Here is an 18,031-nt window from a genome sequence, read left to right on the forward strand (position 1 = left end):
ACATAAAAAACAATTAGAGAAATGGATTATACCTTCATGCAAGATCTATATGGTGGAGGAGGAGACTCTTGAGGGAGGTCCTAAGGGTGGAGGAAAAGAAGAGTTAGGAGAGGGAGAGTGAGTCCCACTCAATACCTTGAGTCTCATGAAAACTAAGATACGACAAGATTACTCAACTTCACTAGAACTTAAGAGAGGAAAAGAGATAGGGGTTTTTTGTGTTTTGCAATAAAGGAGAGGGGGGTTTATATAGTAGTGGTAGAGAAAATATGAATGAAATGTCATTTAATGAGGGTTGACAAAGAATCATGAACCTAGACTTTATTTTAGCCTTTGAGGAAATCGGGTACATTAAATTTAGAGATTGGTGGGAGTGAGGAGCAAGCAAAATTCGGTTTTCTCGTAATTATTGTAGCAACTTGTAGAGACAAATTCAAAAAATCATATCTTCCTCAATTCTAATCGGAATTGTCTCGTTCTTGTACTCAAATTGAAATCTCGGATGTCTACTTTTTGGGAAAATTAACCTCATTCACAGATTCAAAATATTCTGAGAGATATCAATGAAATAGTGAGTAGAGGTCATTTGTTAGAAAATAATTTCAACACAATTAACATTAATAGGTCCCAAATTAGTTTTCAATTAACATTAATAAGCTCCAATCACTTCCATTTTAGACTTAATTAGTTTCAAATTTACCCTAATTAAAAGATAATTGCATAAATTACTCATTGAATAATTAATGTTTATCTATCTAATTAATTAGGTGTATGCAACATCACTATAAAATGTAGTCCTAACCAATCGAATTATAACATATCATTAATCTCAAATTGATTATAATTATAACCAATTGAAATAAATTGTTCATAATCACATATAATGAGACTCAATTTGTGATAGTGCATCTCGACCAAAACTTGATTTGATGATAACTTTCAATCTGATGGTCTGATTAAGACTTATGACCAGTCGATTTGATCGTTACAACATCAAGATAATTTTGGTGAAGTGAAATTAAGGATCTAATGACCAGAATCAAGATGCATATTTCCAAAGTGAAATTATCCTTTTACCCTCCATGTGAGGTTAAATGCGGGTTGCAAAATGGGGTGTCAACAGTTTGGTAGTTGTGCCCTTTGCATTACATAGCCAACAAAGTTTTTGTTAATGATTAGAATGAGTGTTCTCAAGATGTATATGACCTTTTTTTTCCTTTTTTTATTTTTTAAATGACTTCTCAAGATTCAAGTGGGTTTCTAAGTGTTTTTATTGTTTGAATATTTTTTTGCTAATGTTAGCTGCAACTTATTCTATTTTTCTTTTTTTTCCAACTATAATGCAGACAAATGGTTTTGAATATTTAAAGGAAATTTACATGAGAATGAATGACTAAAAGGAAGCACAGATTAAAATAGAGTTTCTAATGCTCTTTTTTGGGTTTTTTTTTGGAGGGGGGGGGGGGTGGTGGCGGGGGAGGGTGGGAAGTTTGGTAGTTGTGCCATTTGCATTACATAGCTAACAGAGTTTTTGTTAATGGTTAGAATGAGTGTTCTCAAGATGTACATGACTTTTCGTTTTTTTTTTTTTTTTTTAATTTCTTTTTAATGACTTCTCAAGAGTCAAGTTGGTTTCTAAGTGTTTTTATTGTCTAAATTTTTTTTGCTAATGTTAGCTACAACTTATTCTGTTCTTCTTTTTTCTCAGCTATAATGCAGACAGATGATTTTGAATATTTAAAGGAAAGTGGCCTACTGTCTTGATTGAAATCTTGGAGTATGTGGCTAGTGTTAGTGACCACTTTGTCATCCAACACTAGCATGGAAATGAAGCCTAAAAATCCTGTATTTTGGAGAATTGAATTAGCAAAAGTCACTTCCTAGATTTGGTTTTCTATTTATATAGACATAGAGGGGATAAAACCCTCAAATGAGGAAATTATATAATTTTAACCTTCTGTAGTTCTTGCTCTTTTCACAGCAAAACCTTGTATCTTGGAGAACAACTGAATTTATAAATCATGCAAATAGCATGTTGCAAGTGGTAATTGGCTTATTACAGAAGTTGTGTAAATAATACCTATACCTTTGGCATCACAATCTAATCTTCTATAGATCTTTCTAGTGGCAATTATTTCTCTGTTGAATCTCATTGAATCTGAAGATGTCACTCAGATAGACTTCCACTAATTAGAATGTTAATTTGTTGAAGGAATTAGCTAGTTTACAAAAAGGTGAATAAAACTTGAAAATTTTATCAACACATCTAAAAAACCTTTAATCATTTCTTCCATGTAATATAAAACCTGACACAATTCAATATTTAAAGGAACATGAGATTGGTAAATACTTAATACAATAATTGAAAAGTTTTTAATTCCATTATTTAATTTGAAATAAAACCTATCACATAGGTTTGGAACCATAATAGGAAAAAAAAAAGTCACAATTCTATTTAAAGGTCTCTAATTCAAAATACATTCATTTGAAATAAAACCCGTCACGATATATTGTACAAAAAGAGGATCATAGGATTGGAAATACATTTAAGTAACCTATCACAATTCTTTCTAAAAGTTCCTAATTAACAATACATCCATATCAAAGTTTCTGGAAGTCTTAATGATTTAGTTGTTCCACCAAAATATAGGATGTTTAGGCTTCATATCCACATTAGCATAGGATGACAGATTGTTCACCAACTTTATCCATATACTCCAAGAACTCAGTCAAGCCAGTAGGGAAGTTTTCTTTTAAGTATTCAAAACCATCTATCTGCAATTCTGCATCATAGTTGGGAAAAAAGAAAAATAATCATAGCTGGGAAAAAAAATTGAGAATAAGCTGCAACCAACATTAGTAGAAAAATCCAGACAATAAAAACACTTGAATCTTGAGAAGTCAACACAAAATGAAGGGTACAACTATACAACAAAGCAAAAGAAATATCAAACCTCATGGTGAACATTAAGTCATAATGCTTGCTGTCATCTATCTAGTCTTATATATATTCCTTTTAACCATCAATCCTAGTTTGAAATTCTCACCAACAGATCTGGAACATCTAGAAAGATTACCAGTTTTTTTTTTTTTTTTTTTAAGTAAACTCTGTCCAAGTGGTATCAAGTATGTCATTAGCACCTGCCTGTTAGGATTGGATTGGTGCCCTTAAATCCTATTGTATGATGCTATGTATAACATTATGTTGTAATTAATAAAGTTGTTTTATTATTATCTAAAATAATGGTAACATGAATATTTGGACATTATCATATAGTCCATGAGATACATAGTATGTGATTTAGTCACAGAAAATATAAATCACAAGTTCTTTGTGAATTCAGAATTTTAATTCGTAGTCAATGATGAAATTGGGCATTTCATTTGCGAAGATTATAACATAACAATAAGATGATTTGTCTTGATCATGGAAGTGGAGACTTCTAGTTGATATGTTTTAAGAGTTAAGACATATTGAATTGGACCGCTGTGAGATTTATTATTCTCTTAACGACAGTCAAATGAATAATAAATCTCACGACTTTTATTTACATCAACTCTTAATCCTGAGAGAATAATGAACCTAATTATGAAGTGTAGGTTGCTTTGATATATCAGGAGTGAGATCTAAAGTCACGTTCAAAACCTCAGTATGTTGGGCAACCACATTTAGTATTGATAGAATATATATTCTCAAGATAGAATTTATAATCTCTTAACGGAGATATACAATATTCTCTTGAGATAATTTTAATGAGTTTGGTTATTTAGAATGTTAGGTCTAACTACTTTAGTAAGGAGTTACTAAAGTATATATTTATAAAATTGGATTTCATAAATATATGATGAATAACTTAAAAGATTAAATCGGGTACTCAAGAATTAAGATGTAGTGATCTTCAAAGTGGCAGTCAACCTACATAACTTTGAATTACTAGGAATATTTTATGAAGGGCTTGCATGTATAATAAAGTCTTGAGATATAATTTATTAATAAGGTCTAGAGTGAAATTATATTTATATAGTAGTATTAAATATAATTAATGGTAACTTTGGACTTGTCAAGAGTTGACAAAAAAGTCCAAGGCCCATTGGAGCTAGTGTCTTATTTGTTCCATTTTGATTCCACTCCAAGCCACATACTAAAACTTAATTGGAATGACTCAATAGGTTAGCCTAATTAGATAATCAGTTATAAGGAAAGAAATATACAGAATTTTGTGTGAGAATGAAATGGTTTGTATGTGAGTGTAGGACACTTTTATTCTTCTTTGAACACACACATATAAACTGATTAAGAGACCATACTTCTTGGGCACAAGTGAAATTGGAGTGAAGATTAAAAGTGTTCCAAGTACTTCTAATCTTTGGTATTGAATTTCACCACACCAATGTACACTTTCTTGTTTTTATATTCTGAAATTTAAATAGTACATGTTATCAATTGCAAATGAAGTAGATCCGTTAATTTTTTGCTGCGTTGTTTTATATGCGATACAAACGTGTATTTTTCCAACAATGCCAATGTACTTCAAATTCTGTTATGACTTTAGCTTGTAAAAATTGTAATTTTTTTTATTAGCATATCTTTTGACTGAACTGAAATTTGAGCACAATGGGATTGACCATAAGTTTATTGCTTTGAAATTAAACAAGAATCAGCAATTGGTTAATTTCTTTAATTTTTTTCTACCTCATAGGGAAAATTAGTAACATTAGTAACATCATTTTAATCCTTATGCACTTCTATTATATACAACCCTCACTCTAATTGCTTCTTAAAAATACTACTCCAAACGAAAGTCTATAAGTTCTCTTTGAATTTTCTAAATTAGTAGTATAAATAAGGAAGTAATTATTTAAATTTTTTATAAAAAGTAGAGAGAAGTCCTAAATCTTATTCTCATCATTCTAGTTCTTGTCTTTTACTGTGAAAAATCCTATTCTCCTTCATATCACTGAAGAAACACAATCAGATGGGTTTGAACCTACCACTTAAGATTTAAGAATCCAATCAAAACCTACTTAAGATTTATAATTTTTCTGAAAAAAATGAAGAAAAGTTGACCACGTTCATATTCAATCCATCTCCCTCCCATTGAACCTACCACTTAAGATTTAAGAATCCAATAAGAAAAACAGCAAAACCCATACCAAATCAACAAAACCCATACAAAATCAAGTGATTAACGTCCAAAAAAACTCAATCCCATTGATATTTCAAAATTAAAAATAGGGGAAAACCACCAAATCATGAGAAACACAAACCTTGAGATTGTGACACTAGACTAACGGCGGATTCGGCATCTATTTCAGGCACTAAAAACAACTTTGGCGATCACTGTGGTGGAATGAAGCTCCGTTGTGGGAAGGAGGAGGAGAGTCTGCGCTTGGTTTGCCATTTGGAGAAGAACCTTTGAACGTGTTTGTGGAATATTTGGGGTTTTAATTGGGTTATAATTACATGTAATAAGGTGTATTGAGTTTAAATTTGTTGGCTGATGTGTCTTCTCATGATTGGCTGATTGGCTGCGTAAAAGATGTCTTTTACGCCAGTTTTGGACCTAACTTATTCTCTTAAAACAATATATCATTTTTACATGGATTAATCATTAACACTGTTTTTTTTATTAAGCTAAAATACAATGTTTAAATTCTAGTCTATGAACTATTTTTGTTTAAAAAGTTTAAAATAATCATTTGGAGTAATTAACAAATTAAAAGTGATCTTTTATTCCATTAAAAAAATGTTTTTTTTTTTTTTTGCTGAATAAATAAAACATGATCTTTTAGAAAACAGCCCTCAATTTATTGGGAACCGCATGCCCAACGAAACATCATTGTTATATGATATGTTAGTTTTTAGTTTTATTAGTCATAAAAAAAAAAAAAAAAAAAAAAAAAAAAAAAAAAAAAAAACCACTTTAAACTTTAGGGGTTATAATCACTTGTGGAGTGGACCAAAGTTTATGGACTAATAACCCTTTTTACCATTTTGGCATCAATTATAATATGTTCTCGTTAAATTTTTTTTTTTTTTACTATATTTATAAATAAAGAAAACAATTTTTTTTTTTTTGGTTTGAGAAACAATAAATGATAACAATGTTTAAACTTTCAACCCAAGGAATATATTAGGAAATTTTTTTAGAAATTTTTTTTTTTTATAAAAAAAGAAAAAAAAATTAATTTGTTTAACAACTTTATATATATATATATATTATAAAAATTGTATTAAAACTAGTTTAAAATAAGCTATTAACAAACTCTATATAAATATTTTTATATATATATTTTTTGTATGTTCTAATAAATATTACTATTATCTAAAAAAAATAAGAATATTTATGTCACATTGATTATGTGTGATAGTGTTCGAAATCAGTAAGGTAGAATGGCCTGGCTTCGGTGGGCTGTTCAAGCAGTTGATGGCCTGCAAGGAAGAGAATGCGATCAAAAGAGGAGACCGGAGAAGACCGGTCGAACCCCCTCCGATGGAGAAGTTAGATTTGTAGAAGAATAAATTCCAAGTGTTTTGGAAATGTGTCTGAGAGAAAAGCCTTACCTTTGTCGGGTCCAGACCGGTCTCTTATATAGGGAGCTTGGGGCGGTTATTTGTTCGATAACCTCCCCAGGTTTTGTGGAATCCAACAACTCCGGAGTAAACTCCCTCAACGGATATAAAATGGTAACTGCTAAATGGAAGTTAACTTATTCGAAGGGTTTGTCGAGATAGTTGAGGGTTGCTGAAAGTCTAAGTGTTGAGGTTTCGTTCGTCTGGTGTAGGGTAGTTTAGTCGTCCAAGGATATTTGACGACTTCTCATGGACGAACCTCATGGACGATCTTGTCGTCCATGGGAGACTTAAACTTATGGAGTGGTGCTATTATTTAATGGACGTCTCTCCTTCTTCTGGGTTGACTCTTGGATCAACCTGCGCTGTAGGCTCTGGACGAACCCTTTGGACGAGCTGGAGATGGATTATTTTCCGCTTCTCTATCAGTTGCCCCTTTGTTCAAAGGGTCGTCCAAGACATCGTTGTGATTTTGGCTAAATTTCACTTTTTCGTACGCCACGTGTCGCGAAACTGTTGGTTGGCCAATCCTGTCGATCTCGTTTCCCAAAAGAATCGCCACGTGTCTGTCTCTGAGTGGCGAACGTCGTTTCGTTGACCCTGTTGCTGGGGCCTATAAATAGTACATTCTCTTTCATGCCCCTCACTTTTTTCCTCATTCTCTCTTCTGCCAATTCGTCCAAGATTCTCGTCTAGCTCTCGTCCTAGTTTCATCAGGTATTTCCTCTTTTCTTTTTTTGTTTTTAGGCTCTCATTTTAAGTCTTCTACATTCCAAACATGTCTTCATCGTCTAGTTTAGAGAGAGAGATAGACGACTACCTGGACGGCTCTGAGAGTGAGGGTGTCCCCACATGCCGTAAGTTCAGCTTTAATCAGAGAAGAAGGGAAAATACAAAAGCCGGTGTACTACACTAGCCGGGCACTCAGAGGAGCAGAGGGAAGATATCCGTTAATGGAGAAATTGGCTTTCGCACTAATAACGGCTTCTAGGAAGTTAAGACATTACTTCCAAGTTCATATCATTAATGTCATGACGGACCATCCGCTTAAGAAGGCAATGAACAAGCTGGAAGCCGCAGGACGACTCGTTCAGTGGGCAGTTGAACTTAGTGAATTCGACATTCGGTATCAACCGAGAAGTGCAATAAAGGCTCAAGCCTTGGCAGATTTCATTGCGGAGTTCACTCCATGTTATGAAGACCTGGGGGAAGGCGAGTACAACAACAAATGGGTCGTCCATGTTGATGGATCGTCTACATTATATGCTGGAGGAATAGGAGTTGTTTTGCAGTCGCCAGAAGGGGACAAATTGAAATACAAGGCCCGTCTGCAATACCAGACTACTAACAATGAAGCGGAGTATGAAGCCCTTTTAAAGGGGTTGGAACTGGCCAAGTCCGTGGAAGCAGACTCAATACTTGTCCTGGGAGATTCTCAACTGGTCATAGGCCAAGTCAATGGGACATGTGAAGCCAAGGAAGACAGAATGAAGAAATATTTAAGGAAGGTAGTACGCCTTGTGAAGAAATTCAAAAAAGCAGATTTTATTCAAATCTCAAGGGAAGAGAATGTGGAGGCAGATACTCTGGCGAAGGAAGCATCTGCGAATGAGGCCTTGGACGAGATGAATGATGTACACTACATGCCGAACATAGACCTTCCAGAACTGATGCAGATAGAGGGAGAAGGAAATTGGATGACCTCGATAGTGGCATACTTAAAGGACGGAAGGCTTCCAGAAGAGAAGGACGAAGCTAGGAAGCTCAGGGTCAAGTCAGCCAGGTATGTGCTTATGGACGAGGTGTTGTATAAGAGAGGTTTTTCCCAGCCTCTCTTAAGATGTTTGGCTCCGGACGAGGCCAATTACATGTTGAGGGAGGTTCACGAAGGAGCATGCGGGAACCATTCGGGAGCCAGATCACTCGTCCATAAAGTCATCCGAAGTGGATTCTATTGGCCAACCATCCAAACTGACGCTAAAGCATATGTCAAAGTCTGTGATCAATGCCAACGCTTTAGCAACATTCCCAGACAGCCAGCAGAATATCTCACACCAATGATGGCCCCTTGGCCTTTCGCACAATGGGGACTAGATATTTTGGGGCCCTTTCCGACTGGAACTCGGCAAATGAAGTTTCTGGTGGTGGGAATAGATTACTTCACAAAATGGGTGGAAGCCGAACCCTTAGCCAAAATTACACAGCAGAATGTCAAGAACTTCGTTTGGAAGAACATTGTATACAGATTCGGAGTACCTAGAGTACTAGTGTCTGACAATGGACGACAGTTTGACAACACACCCTTCAGGGATTTTTGTGAACAACTTGGAATGAAGAACCATTACTCCTCACCCTCCCACCCACAGGCCAATGGCCAGGCAGAAGTAGCGAACCGATCCTTGCTGAAGATCATCAAGACTCGGCTCGAAGGGGCAAAGGGGATATGGCCGGATGAATTACCAGGTGTTTTATGGGCTTATAGAACGACAGCGAGAACTCCAACAGGAGAAACTCCTTTTAAGCTAGCCTACGGAAGCGAGGCAGTTATACCAGCAGAAGTACACATGACGAGCCACAGGGTTAGGAAGTACCAAACTGAAGAAAATGACGAACAGCTCCGTCTTAACCTTGACCTTAGGGACGAGGTCAGGATGGATGCAGAACAAAGGACAGCAAGGTACAAAAATCTCATGGCAAGACAGTATGATGCTATGGTAAAGCCTAGGCGTTTCAACATTGGAGATCTCGTCTTGAAGAGGGTTACCTTGGCAACAAGAAACCCAGCCTACGGGAAACTTGGCCCAAATTGGGAAGGACCTTATAGGGTTATCAACTGCAAAAGGCAAGGATCCTACTATTTGGAAGCTTTGGATGGGCGGAGGCTGGAACACCCTTGGAATGTTGAGCACCTCAGGAAGTACCATCAATAAGTGCTGACTCTTCACCGATGTCCTTGGACGAGATGTATGGACGAGAAGAAGTATTTTACTACTGTTAAGTGTTTTTAAGTATTTTAATAATCCCTTAGAAAGTACATTAGTGTTTTCACTTTTGTGCTATTCATGGACGAATTGGTTTGTATTTTTAAATTCAATAAGGCACTAGCTAATAAGCATGTGCCATGCCTGTGGACGAATGATTACATAAGTTTGGGTTTTCAAATATATATATATTGTTTTCAAATATATTATTGGAATCCTTATATGTTCATTCAGATTGATCCGCAAAAAGAAATCAAGCATGGACGAATGAAATCCTTGGACGCAAGGATATATCGTCCATAAACCTTTCTCCAAAGGAAAGATGAAAAGGTACATCCGTCCAGAACATGGGACGAGGTGAAACCTAACCTGAAAGTGAAACTAAGTTTCATCCGTCCAGAACATAGGACGAGATGAAACCCAAGCTAAAATACGGAGGTTCATCCGTCCAGAACATAGGACGAAGATGAAACCCAAGCTAAATAAGCAAGTTTCATCCGTCCAGAACATAGGACGAGATGAAACCCAAACTAAAATACAAAAGTCCATCCGTCCAGAACACAGGGCGAGATGAAACCCAAGCGAAAAATAAAGCATGATTCATCCGTCCAGAACATGGGACGAGATGAAATGGGCATACTCGTCTAGACCCCAAGACGAGATGAATTCCCAAAAGTATTCGACCGAAACGCAGACGAGCCAAGACTTCAAAATTAGCTTAACAATCCATTACCTTGGACGAGAAACGCTAAAAGTCTAATCATCCAGGACGACAAAATGATCGTCCATAATTTCGGAATGATGGAAAATCTAGCCAAAGGAATCAACATACTTTATCTTGGTGATGTAATAAAATTCACCCCCATGACCAAGACGAGGTGAACTGAATTCCTAGATGGACGAACCACATTGCTGATATGAAAATAAAAAGTTCATACATAAAGCTGAAAACATATATATTCAAACACAATGAAGGTAAAAATAGAATTATTCATTTCTTTCATTCAAAGGGTGGACGACCAACGTCCAAAAACCCCTTTAGTTTTGAATATGTATATAAAGCTCGTCCACAATCCTGGACGAGATGATTGTACTTGCATGAGCTTTAAAATAAAAGAAAAAAAAAAAGAAGTAAAAAGCCCAAAACAACGGGCACTTCCATGAAAAAGCAAATAAAAACAAATTCTCTAAGGAAATAGACTTCACTTGGGTTCGTCCTGAGTAACTTCAGTGTTAGCATCGTCCATGATGTTGACGTCCTCGGAACTCGTCTGCAACACAGAACTCTCTGTAGCAAGAGGAAGCTTGAACGAGTTGAAGTCCAAATCAGGATACGCTTCTTTGGCATCAGCACGGAAGTCTTCATACCCAGCTGCATAATGACTGTCTAGACGATTCTTATACTCGTCAGACTTCTTAAAAGCAGCAATTGCTTCTTCACGTGCCTTCTCCAAAGACGAGGTAAGCTCTGCAACTTGTCCTTCTAGATGGACGATGCGAGTATCCTTCTCTAAGTTGTCAGCTTTTAGCTCCTCGACATCGTTCTTCAGCTTCGTCTCGCTCCCCAGCAGACGATTAAAGTCCTCGGTCAACCTAATGACCTCCCCCTTCTTGGATAAGACCTCATGGCTTAGCTCCTTAGCCTTATCCTTGGCAGTCTTGGCCTCAGTAGCAAGCTCCTTGGCCTGGCAAGTCGCTGTATAAAACTTTGACATGGCCTGCATTTGGACGAAAAGGAGTTAGACATTTCATTCAAAGTTAAATGTTTACACACAAGGACGAGGAAGAAACTTACCTTGAAAAGGTCATGGATGCCAGAACGCTCAAACTCCTTCACTGACATGTTGTAACATTCGTTAACTTCATGATCAGTGACGATCCCTTTGAACGTCCTCCATGCATAACCCTCGTCCAGAACCAAATTAGAGGGACGATCAGAGGGCTCAGACGGGCTAGGCTTGTAAGAAGTTTTGGGAGCAGGGGGAGGATCAGACTGGACAGGATGAACTATTTGGACGGGCTCCACGTCCACAGGCTCGTCCAAGTTCACTGTTGGTGGTACGAACTTTGGAACCTTGGGAAGGGAAGTCTTACTTGGCTTTTGCTTTTTGTGGCCACGACGACTGGGAAGGTCGTCCAGGTCCACATTGCTTGAAATTGGCTTGGACTTCCTCTTCCCAGCCTGGACGGAAGCCACTTTGGGAGTTGGAGCAGCAACATCCTCGTCCCCGCTAGCCACTGTTTTTTCCTTGTTTTCCCTCATTGTGCTTATCCCTATGACGAGAAAAATTAATCAGAAAAATTTAAAAAGAAAATCAAAAGAAAAGAGAGCTGAAATAATAGAATATAATGGACGACACTTACTTCGACGAGTGACCTCCTCGTGACTTAGGTTCTCAGCAGTAGGAAGTGGACCAAGTCCCCAAGTTGCTAGACGACTAAGAGTAACTAAGTCGTGGAAAGTCCTTCCTGGAAAGGTGCGAACCACGTCTATCCGGTCCAAGGAAAACTTGTCCAAGCGTGGACGAACAACAGCTGCATCACCAAGATAAATGGTTAGACGAGTAACAGATAAGAAATTTTAAGGGACAAACAGGGTAAAATGGAAAGAAAGACATACCCTCAGGACGAAGACGACCTAGAGGGCTGGTAAAAGGTGGGAAGAGGGGAATACCCACATCAGCTGGGTCCCCAGCCCAATTTCCAGAAATAATAAAAAATTCTTTTTTCCAAAGCCGGTCAGACGAACTACGGCCCGTTATTAAACTGTAATATGTACCTCTGGACGAAAACTGGTAGAACCCAGCAGATTTTTTGATCTCTGAGGGCTTATAGCAGTAAAGGAACTCGTCCACTGTAATTGGACGGTTCCCTTCCAATGCCTCACGCCATAATACTTGCATGGCAACAATCGTCCTCCAGCCATTGGGGTTGAGCTGGTTTGGCCCAATACCCAACCTTTGGAGGAGGTCTCTGCAGAAAGAGTTTAAGGGAAACCTAAGGCCAGCTAATAGGTAAGAAGTATATACCCCTAAGCCAGAGGAAGGGGAACAACACCATTCACCAGGCTGGGGTAGACGAGGGTTAAGCTCTTTAGGGATTTGGTATCTATCTACAAGAGTTTTTAACTTAGCACCGTCTAAGGTGGATGCTACCTCTGGGGCACAACTATAGATTACATCTTCTTCGTCCTCTTCCTCGTCTTGAGGAGGACTAGATGGCTGTCTGGACGAACTAGCCTTAGATCCAGAAGCTGCCCTACGTCGTTGCTCCTGAAATTCCTCTAAAGGAATGCCAGGAACCCCAGACGAGTAATGCTCGTCTGAGGAATCACTACAGGACGAACTACCTATACTACCCTCACTCTTAGAGCCGTCCAGGTAGTCGTCTATCTCTCTCTCTAAACTAGACGATGAAGACATGTTTGGAATGTAGAAGACTTAAAATGAGAGCCTAAAAAAAGAAAAAGAAAAGAGGAAATACCTGATGAAACTAGGACGAGAGCTAGACGAGAATCTTGGACGAATTGGCAGAAGAGAGAATGAGGAAAAAAGTGAGGGGCATGAAAGAGAATGTACTATTTATAGGCCCCAGCAACAGGGTCAACGAAACGACGTTCGCCACTCAGAGACAGACACGTGGCGATTCTTTTGGGAAACGAGATCGACAGGACTGGCCAACCAACAGTTTCGCGACACGTGGCGTACGAAAAAGTGAAATTTAGCCAAAATCACAACGATGTCCTGGACGACCCTTTGAACAAAGGGGCAACTGATAGAGAAGCGGAAAATAATCCATCTCCAGCTCGTCCAAAGGGTTCGTCCAGAGCCTACAGCGCAGGTTGATCCAAGAGTCAACCCAGAAGAAGGAGAGACGTCCATTAAATAATAGCACCACTCCATAAGTTTAAGTCTCCCATGGACGACAAGATTGTCCATGAGGTTCGTCCATGAGGTTCGTCCATGAGAAGTCGTCAAATATCCTTGGACGACTAAACTACCCTACACCAGATGGACGAAACCTCAACACTTAGACTTTCAGCAACCCTCAACTATCTCGACAAACCCTTCGAATAAGTTAACTTCCATTTAGCAGTTACCATTTTATATCCGTTGAGGGAGTTTACTCCGGAGTTGTTGGATTCCACAAAACCTGGGGAGGTTATCGAACAAATAACCGCCCCAGGCTCCCTATATAAGAGACCGGTCTGGACCCGACAGAGGTAAGGCTTTTCTCTCAGACACATTTCCAAAACACTTGGAATTTATTCTTCTACAAATCTAACTTCTCCATCGGAGGGGGTTCGACCGGTCTTCTCCGGTCTCCTCTTTTGATCGCATTCTCTTCCTTGCAGGCCATCAACCGCTTGAACAGCCCACCGAAGCCAGGCCATTCTACCTTACTGATTTCGAACACTATCAATGTGTATTAAAGTTTAAGTTAAGTTTAAGTTTTTATAATGCTAGGTTACACTTCTTTCGGTTTTTTATTTTTTTATTTTGATAACAAACTTGAAACTTTTATTAAACAGAAGAAAACATTACATCACGATAAAGAACTTGTTCCAAGAAACAAGGATCCTCTTTCATCCACATCATATTATTTATGGGATTCAAAGTTCTACCCATAATGTTAAGAAAATGTTATTTTCTCATGTATGTAGAAATGGAAATAAGCCTGCCCATATAGTTTCTTTCGTTTTAAAAAAACAAAAGACGAGAGTTTACGAAACCCAAAAATAAAAATACTAAAGTGGAACTTGAAAAAAACAGAGTTATTTTACTGTACAATTTCTACAAGAAGACCAACAAAATGGGAACTCTATCTCTCTTCCCTCTCTCCCTATCTTCAACACTGCGACCCAATCCCTTTTCTTCCACTTTCAGAACTCAACTCTCCAACCCCATATTCTACCCACTCCTCTCCTCAACAACTCACAGAAAATCACAAAGGTTTCAGTTTCCCTCCAAAACCATAGCTTTTGGGAGCAACACAAATGACCCAAAAGAGTCTCTTTTCTTGGATGAAAACGGTGGTGTTGATGACATGGATGGGTATCTCAACTACCTGTCTCTCGAATATGACTCTGTCTGGGACACCAAACCATCCTGGTGAATCTTTCCCTTCATGGGTCTCTCTCATTTTCACTGATACTTCACAATTCTCATTGTTTGTCATTACCTTTTTGCTTTTTCACTGTGATTCCAAAGTTTGCTAATGTTTTGTGTTTCGCCTTTTATGTTAAAAGCATGTATACATATAAATGTGTTATTTTTGAGTCTATGAATGGATAGAGTGCCCTCTAGGCTCTAGAGATTTGAATTATATTTATCTTTCCTGGTTTTTTGGTACTGTATAGTATTCTCTGAACTGGTATTCTTCTTTCTTAATGTTTTTTTTTTTTTTTTTGAATTGCTTCTTTCTTAATGTTTATAATGGTTCTGATGGGTACTTGTATTAAGGTTCACACTTTAGTGCAATTTTGCCTACATAGTTTTGAATTTAATTGTACATTAGTTTTAGGTTTTGGTTAATTGAAGACATAAAGATTATAGTCCAGATGACTGACCATAACCTTCAGATTATCAAGAAAAAGAGGGCATGTGTGTCCCCTTGCATGGTGCTATTTTAAAGTGATAGTCATTGCCACATGGTAATTGAGCTTGATATGATGGCTAGTCATGAGATCATAATAAAGACCCCATACTATATTGGTATGGGCAACATCAGTAACAACAACTACAACCAAGCCTTAGTCCCAAAATTTCAGGGTCGGCTACAGATCATCAACAGACTATTCAAGGTCGGCCACGTGCTATATTGGTATAGTCAGTGGTTTCAATTTTATTCCTTGGTCCTATTTAAGATGATAGGTCCACCTTTCATGTCAAAACCAATGTGGCCTGAACTGATTGTAATTTTGAATGCTAACTACTAGAGGAATCTAGTGGAAGATGGACAGAATAAAATGCAAGTTTGCTGATCTGAACAATAAGCATATCTAGTTAACTACGGTGTGATACATGACTTTAAGCCGAATGAGTTCCTAAGAGTCCTTTCTGCCATTTAATAAGTTCTTATAAAATTTTATGTATATTCAGGTTTTTTTCACAGTTTGTCATGACAAACATTTGAATTATGCTTCATTTATTTCCCGAGGGATCTTATAGCTATCTGGGATTAAAATGGTAGTTTTAGGAATCCAAACTTTCTTTCCCTTCCTTCCACTTTTTGGCAACTAAATAGAGCAACAGTGTATTGTATAAGTTTTGTTCATGTACTGGAAAGTGGAGATGAGCAGCAACGACTAAAATTGTTTAGCAGGCAAGGCATGTATAATTGATATTTTGAACAAATAACTTATGGTGAATTGAGCATTTTGAGTTTTGACATGTGTAAGAGTTGAGGTTCGAAAATAAAAAGGAATATGCTTATATCTTAAAATGACCATTTTTGCATCTATGCTTGCTTTATCATCTGGTTTGATTCCTTCCATCATTTTGTTGCTAGGTGTCAACCATGGACCATAATTCTAACTGGAGCATCGGTGATTGCTAGTAGCTGGTTAATTTGGCATTCAGTAGTAGTCACAGTAGTCATACTCTTACTAATATGCACATGGTGGTACATCTTTTTGTATTCATATCCACAGGTTTGTGCATCTTCTGCTAGTGTATGATTTTTTAAATAATTCGACTTCCTCCCCCATTTTATTTTTTCTTTTGGAGCATGAAAATGCTAATTAATTATGCTCTGCTTGAAGCAGTTTCTCTTTCTTATACTGGATTTTAAAATTTTTGGAGACATTTGCAGGGGATGGGAACCCTATATAATAGTTGAAGTCTCTCTCTCACACAAACATTTATACATACTCCCTTTCTACTTCAACGAAAACATTTAATTTATTTACAATTAAAAAAATACAAAATTTACTGTGATATCTATGGAAATAAGATACATCTGTTGAAGCAATGATGAACCATTATCCATAAGATTATTTGGTTCTTGAAAGGGCTTCATGACATTATAGATTTGGGATTCTTGAATTTTAGTTGCTGAAATAACATTCACTGATGACTGCACTTACTGTTCATGACGAGATGCTTTACATGTACGATTTGACATGTATATGGAAGTTGTTTGCATACATATGAGTGTTTCTCTTTTAAAACATTTATGTCCTGGTTCTAGAAAACCGATGGCAATGAGGCATCTAGAAAAGGTCACAAAACCATGGACTGCATGTTGTACTTGCTTGGAATGATGAATTCATATTTCTCTTGTTGATTCGTAGTGGGTACTTTCTAGATGAATAGTTATTCGCAATAATCATGTTATTCCCTTGCTTAGAATTTAGAGGGAATGATCAAGAACCATGAAATAGATAGACATAAATCTGCTCAGGATTCTTTAAAACATGTTCACATACTGTTTGTTTCCTTTTGGAATTTTAGAAAGATATAGAATTTGGATCAGCTGTTCTAGTATCTGCATTCAGAGAAACAGAAACAAAAAGAAGAAAGGAAGGAATTGAGTATTGAATTATTCTCTTTTGTCAGGCATATTCAGAGATGATTGCCGAGCGAAGGAAGAGGGTGGCAAGTGGTGTTGAAGACACATTTGGCTTGGGAAATGGCAGTGATTTAAGCTAAACATCGATTGTGCTGCTAGATCTCACTGTCTCTGACTTCAAATCAACCAATAATTGAGTTGGGAAACTTTGGGTTAGGCTGCAAAGATAGGCTATGACATGTCTCCCTGCTTTCTTTTAGTATACAGTTTATGGAGGCCACTAGTGTTCCAATGATGGGCATGGACATGCTAAATAAGATTCTGTTATTCTAAATTGTTAGTTATACTTATTTGTGTCCCATAGTCTTAGGATTTTATTTTTATTATTTCGCTTATTGAGATTAGCTTTATCCATAGGAACTGTTATTATTGAATTGAAGGCCATCTTGTATCCAATTTATCAAATTTCGAAGTTATAATATTGAATTTGAGCATTGCTCGCTCTTAAGTGCTTCTTTACTTTTCCTTAAAGGCTAGGGTTGTCTCTCTGTTTACCCGTATAATCCCCCAAACTTAAATTTCCTTGATATTTATATCCAAAAAGTTCACGAGGATTTTTTTTTTTTTTTTTTTTTTTTTTTTTTTTTTTTTTTTGCATCTACTTGAACTTTGAGTCCTAACTTGTAAAACCAAATTCCATATAAATAATGCAATTTGATATTATACTGATTAACGAAATAAATATTCTAGAACATCAATTAATCCGATTTTTTATTCATTTATTTATTTTTTGAGTAGACGATTGAACCAATGTTGGTATAAGTATAATTATAAAAGTTTCATAAAAAAGAAAAAAGAAAAAAAAAAAAAAAAAAGGTCTGACCATCCAATGCGGCATTGCATAAGAAGTAAAGGGGAGAGAAGTGGATGAAAGAAAAGTTAAGACATTCTCTATCAAAATTCT

General features: G+C 36.9%; 1 protein-coding gene across 1 annotated transcript; it reads left to right on the plus strand.

The window, feature by feature from the left end:
- The first annotated feature begins 14,309 nt into the window (after positions 1 to 14,309).
- LOC126709441 (uncharacterized) lies at positions 14,310 to 17,575 on the plus strand. Its single transcript, XM_050409687.1, has 3 exons — positions 14,310 to 14,666; positions 16,066 to 16,207; positions 17,115 to 17,575. The coding sequence occupies exons 1-3, from the start codon at positions 14,368 to 14,370 to the stop codon at positions 17,205 to 17,207; spliced, it is 534 nt and encodes a 177-aa protein (XP_050265644.1). The 5' UTR covers positions 14,310 to 14,367; the 3' UTR covers positions 17,208 to 17,575.
- Positions 17,576 to 18,031: the final 456 nt, after the last annotated feature.

This window comes from Quercus robur, chromosome 12, assembly GCF_932294415.1.
Source record: "Quercus robur chromosome 12, dhQueRobu3.1, whole genome shotgun sequence".
Lineage (NCBI taxonomy): Eukaryota > Viridiplantae > Streptophyta > Magnoliopsida > Fagales > Fagaceae > Quercus > Quercus robur.

Bases quoted from the DNA above. Each gene is read 5' to 3' on its own strand.
- LOC126709441 (XM_050409687.1), top strand. From the start codon at position 14,368: ATGGGAACTCTATCTCTCTTCCCTCTCTCCCTATCTTCAACACTGCGA. The intron at 14,667-16,065 runs GTGAATCTTTCC...TTTTGTTGCTAG, and splicing joins TGGGACACCAAACCATCCTG to GTGTCAACCATGGACCATAA. The intron at 16,208-17,114 runs GTTTGTGCATCT...CTCTTTTGTCAG, and splicing joins TTTTGTATTCATATCCACAG to GCATATTCAGAGATGATTGC.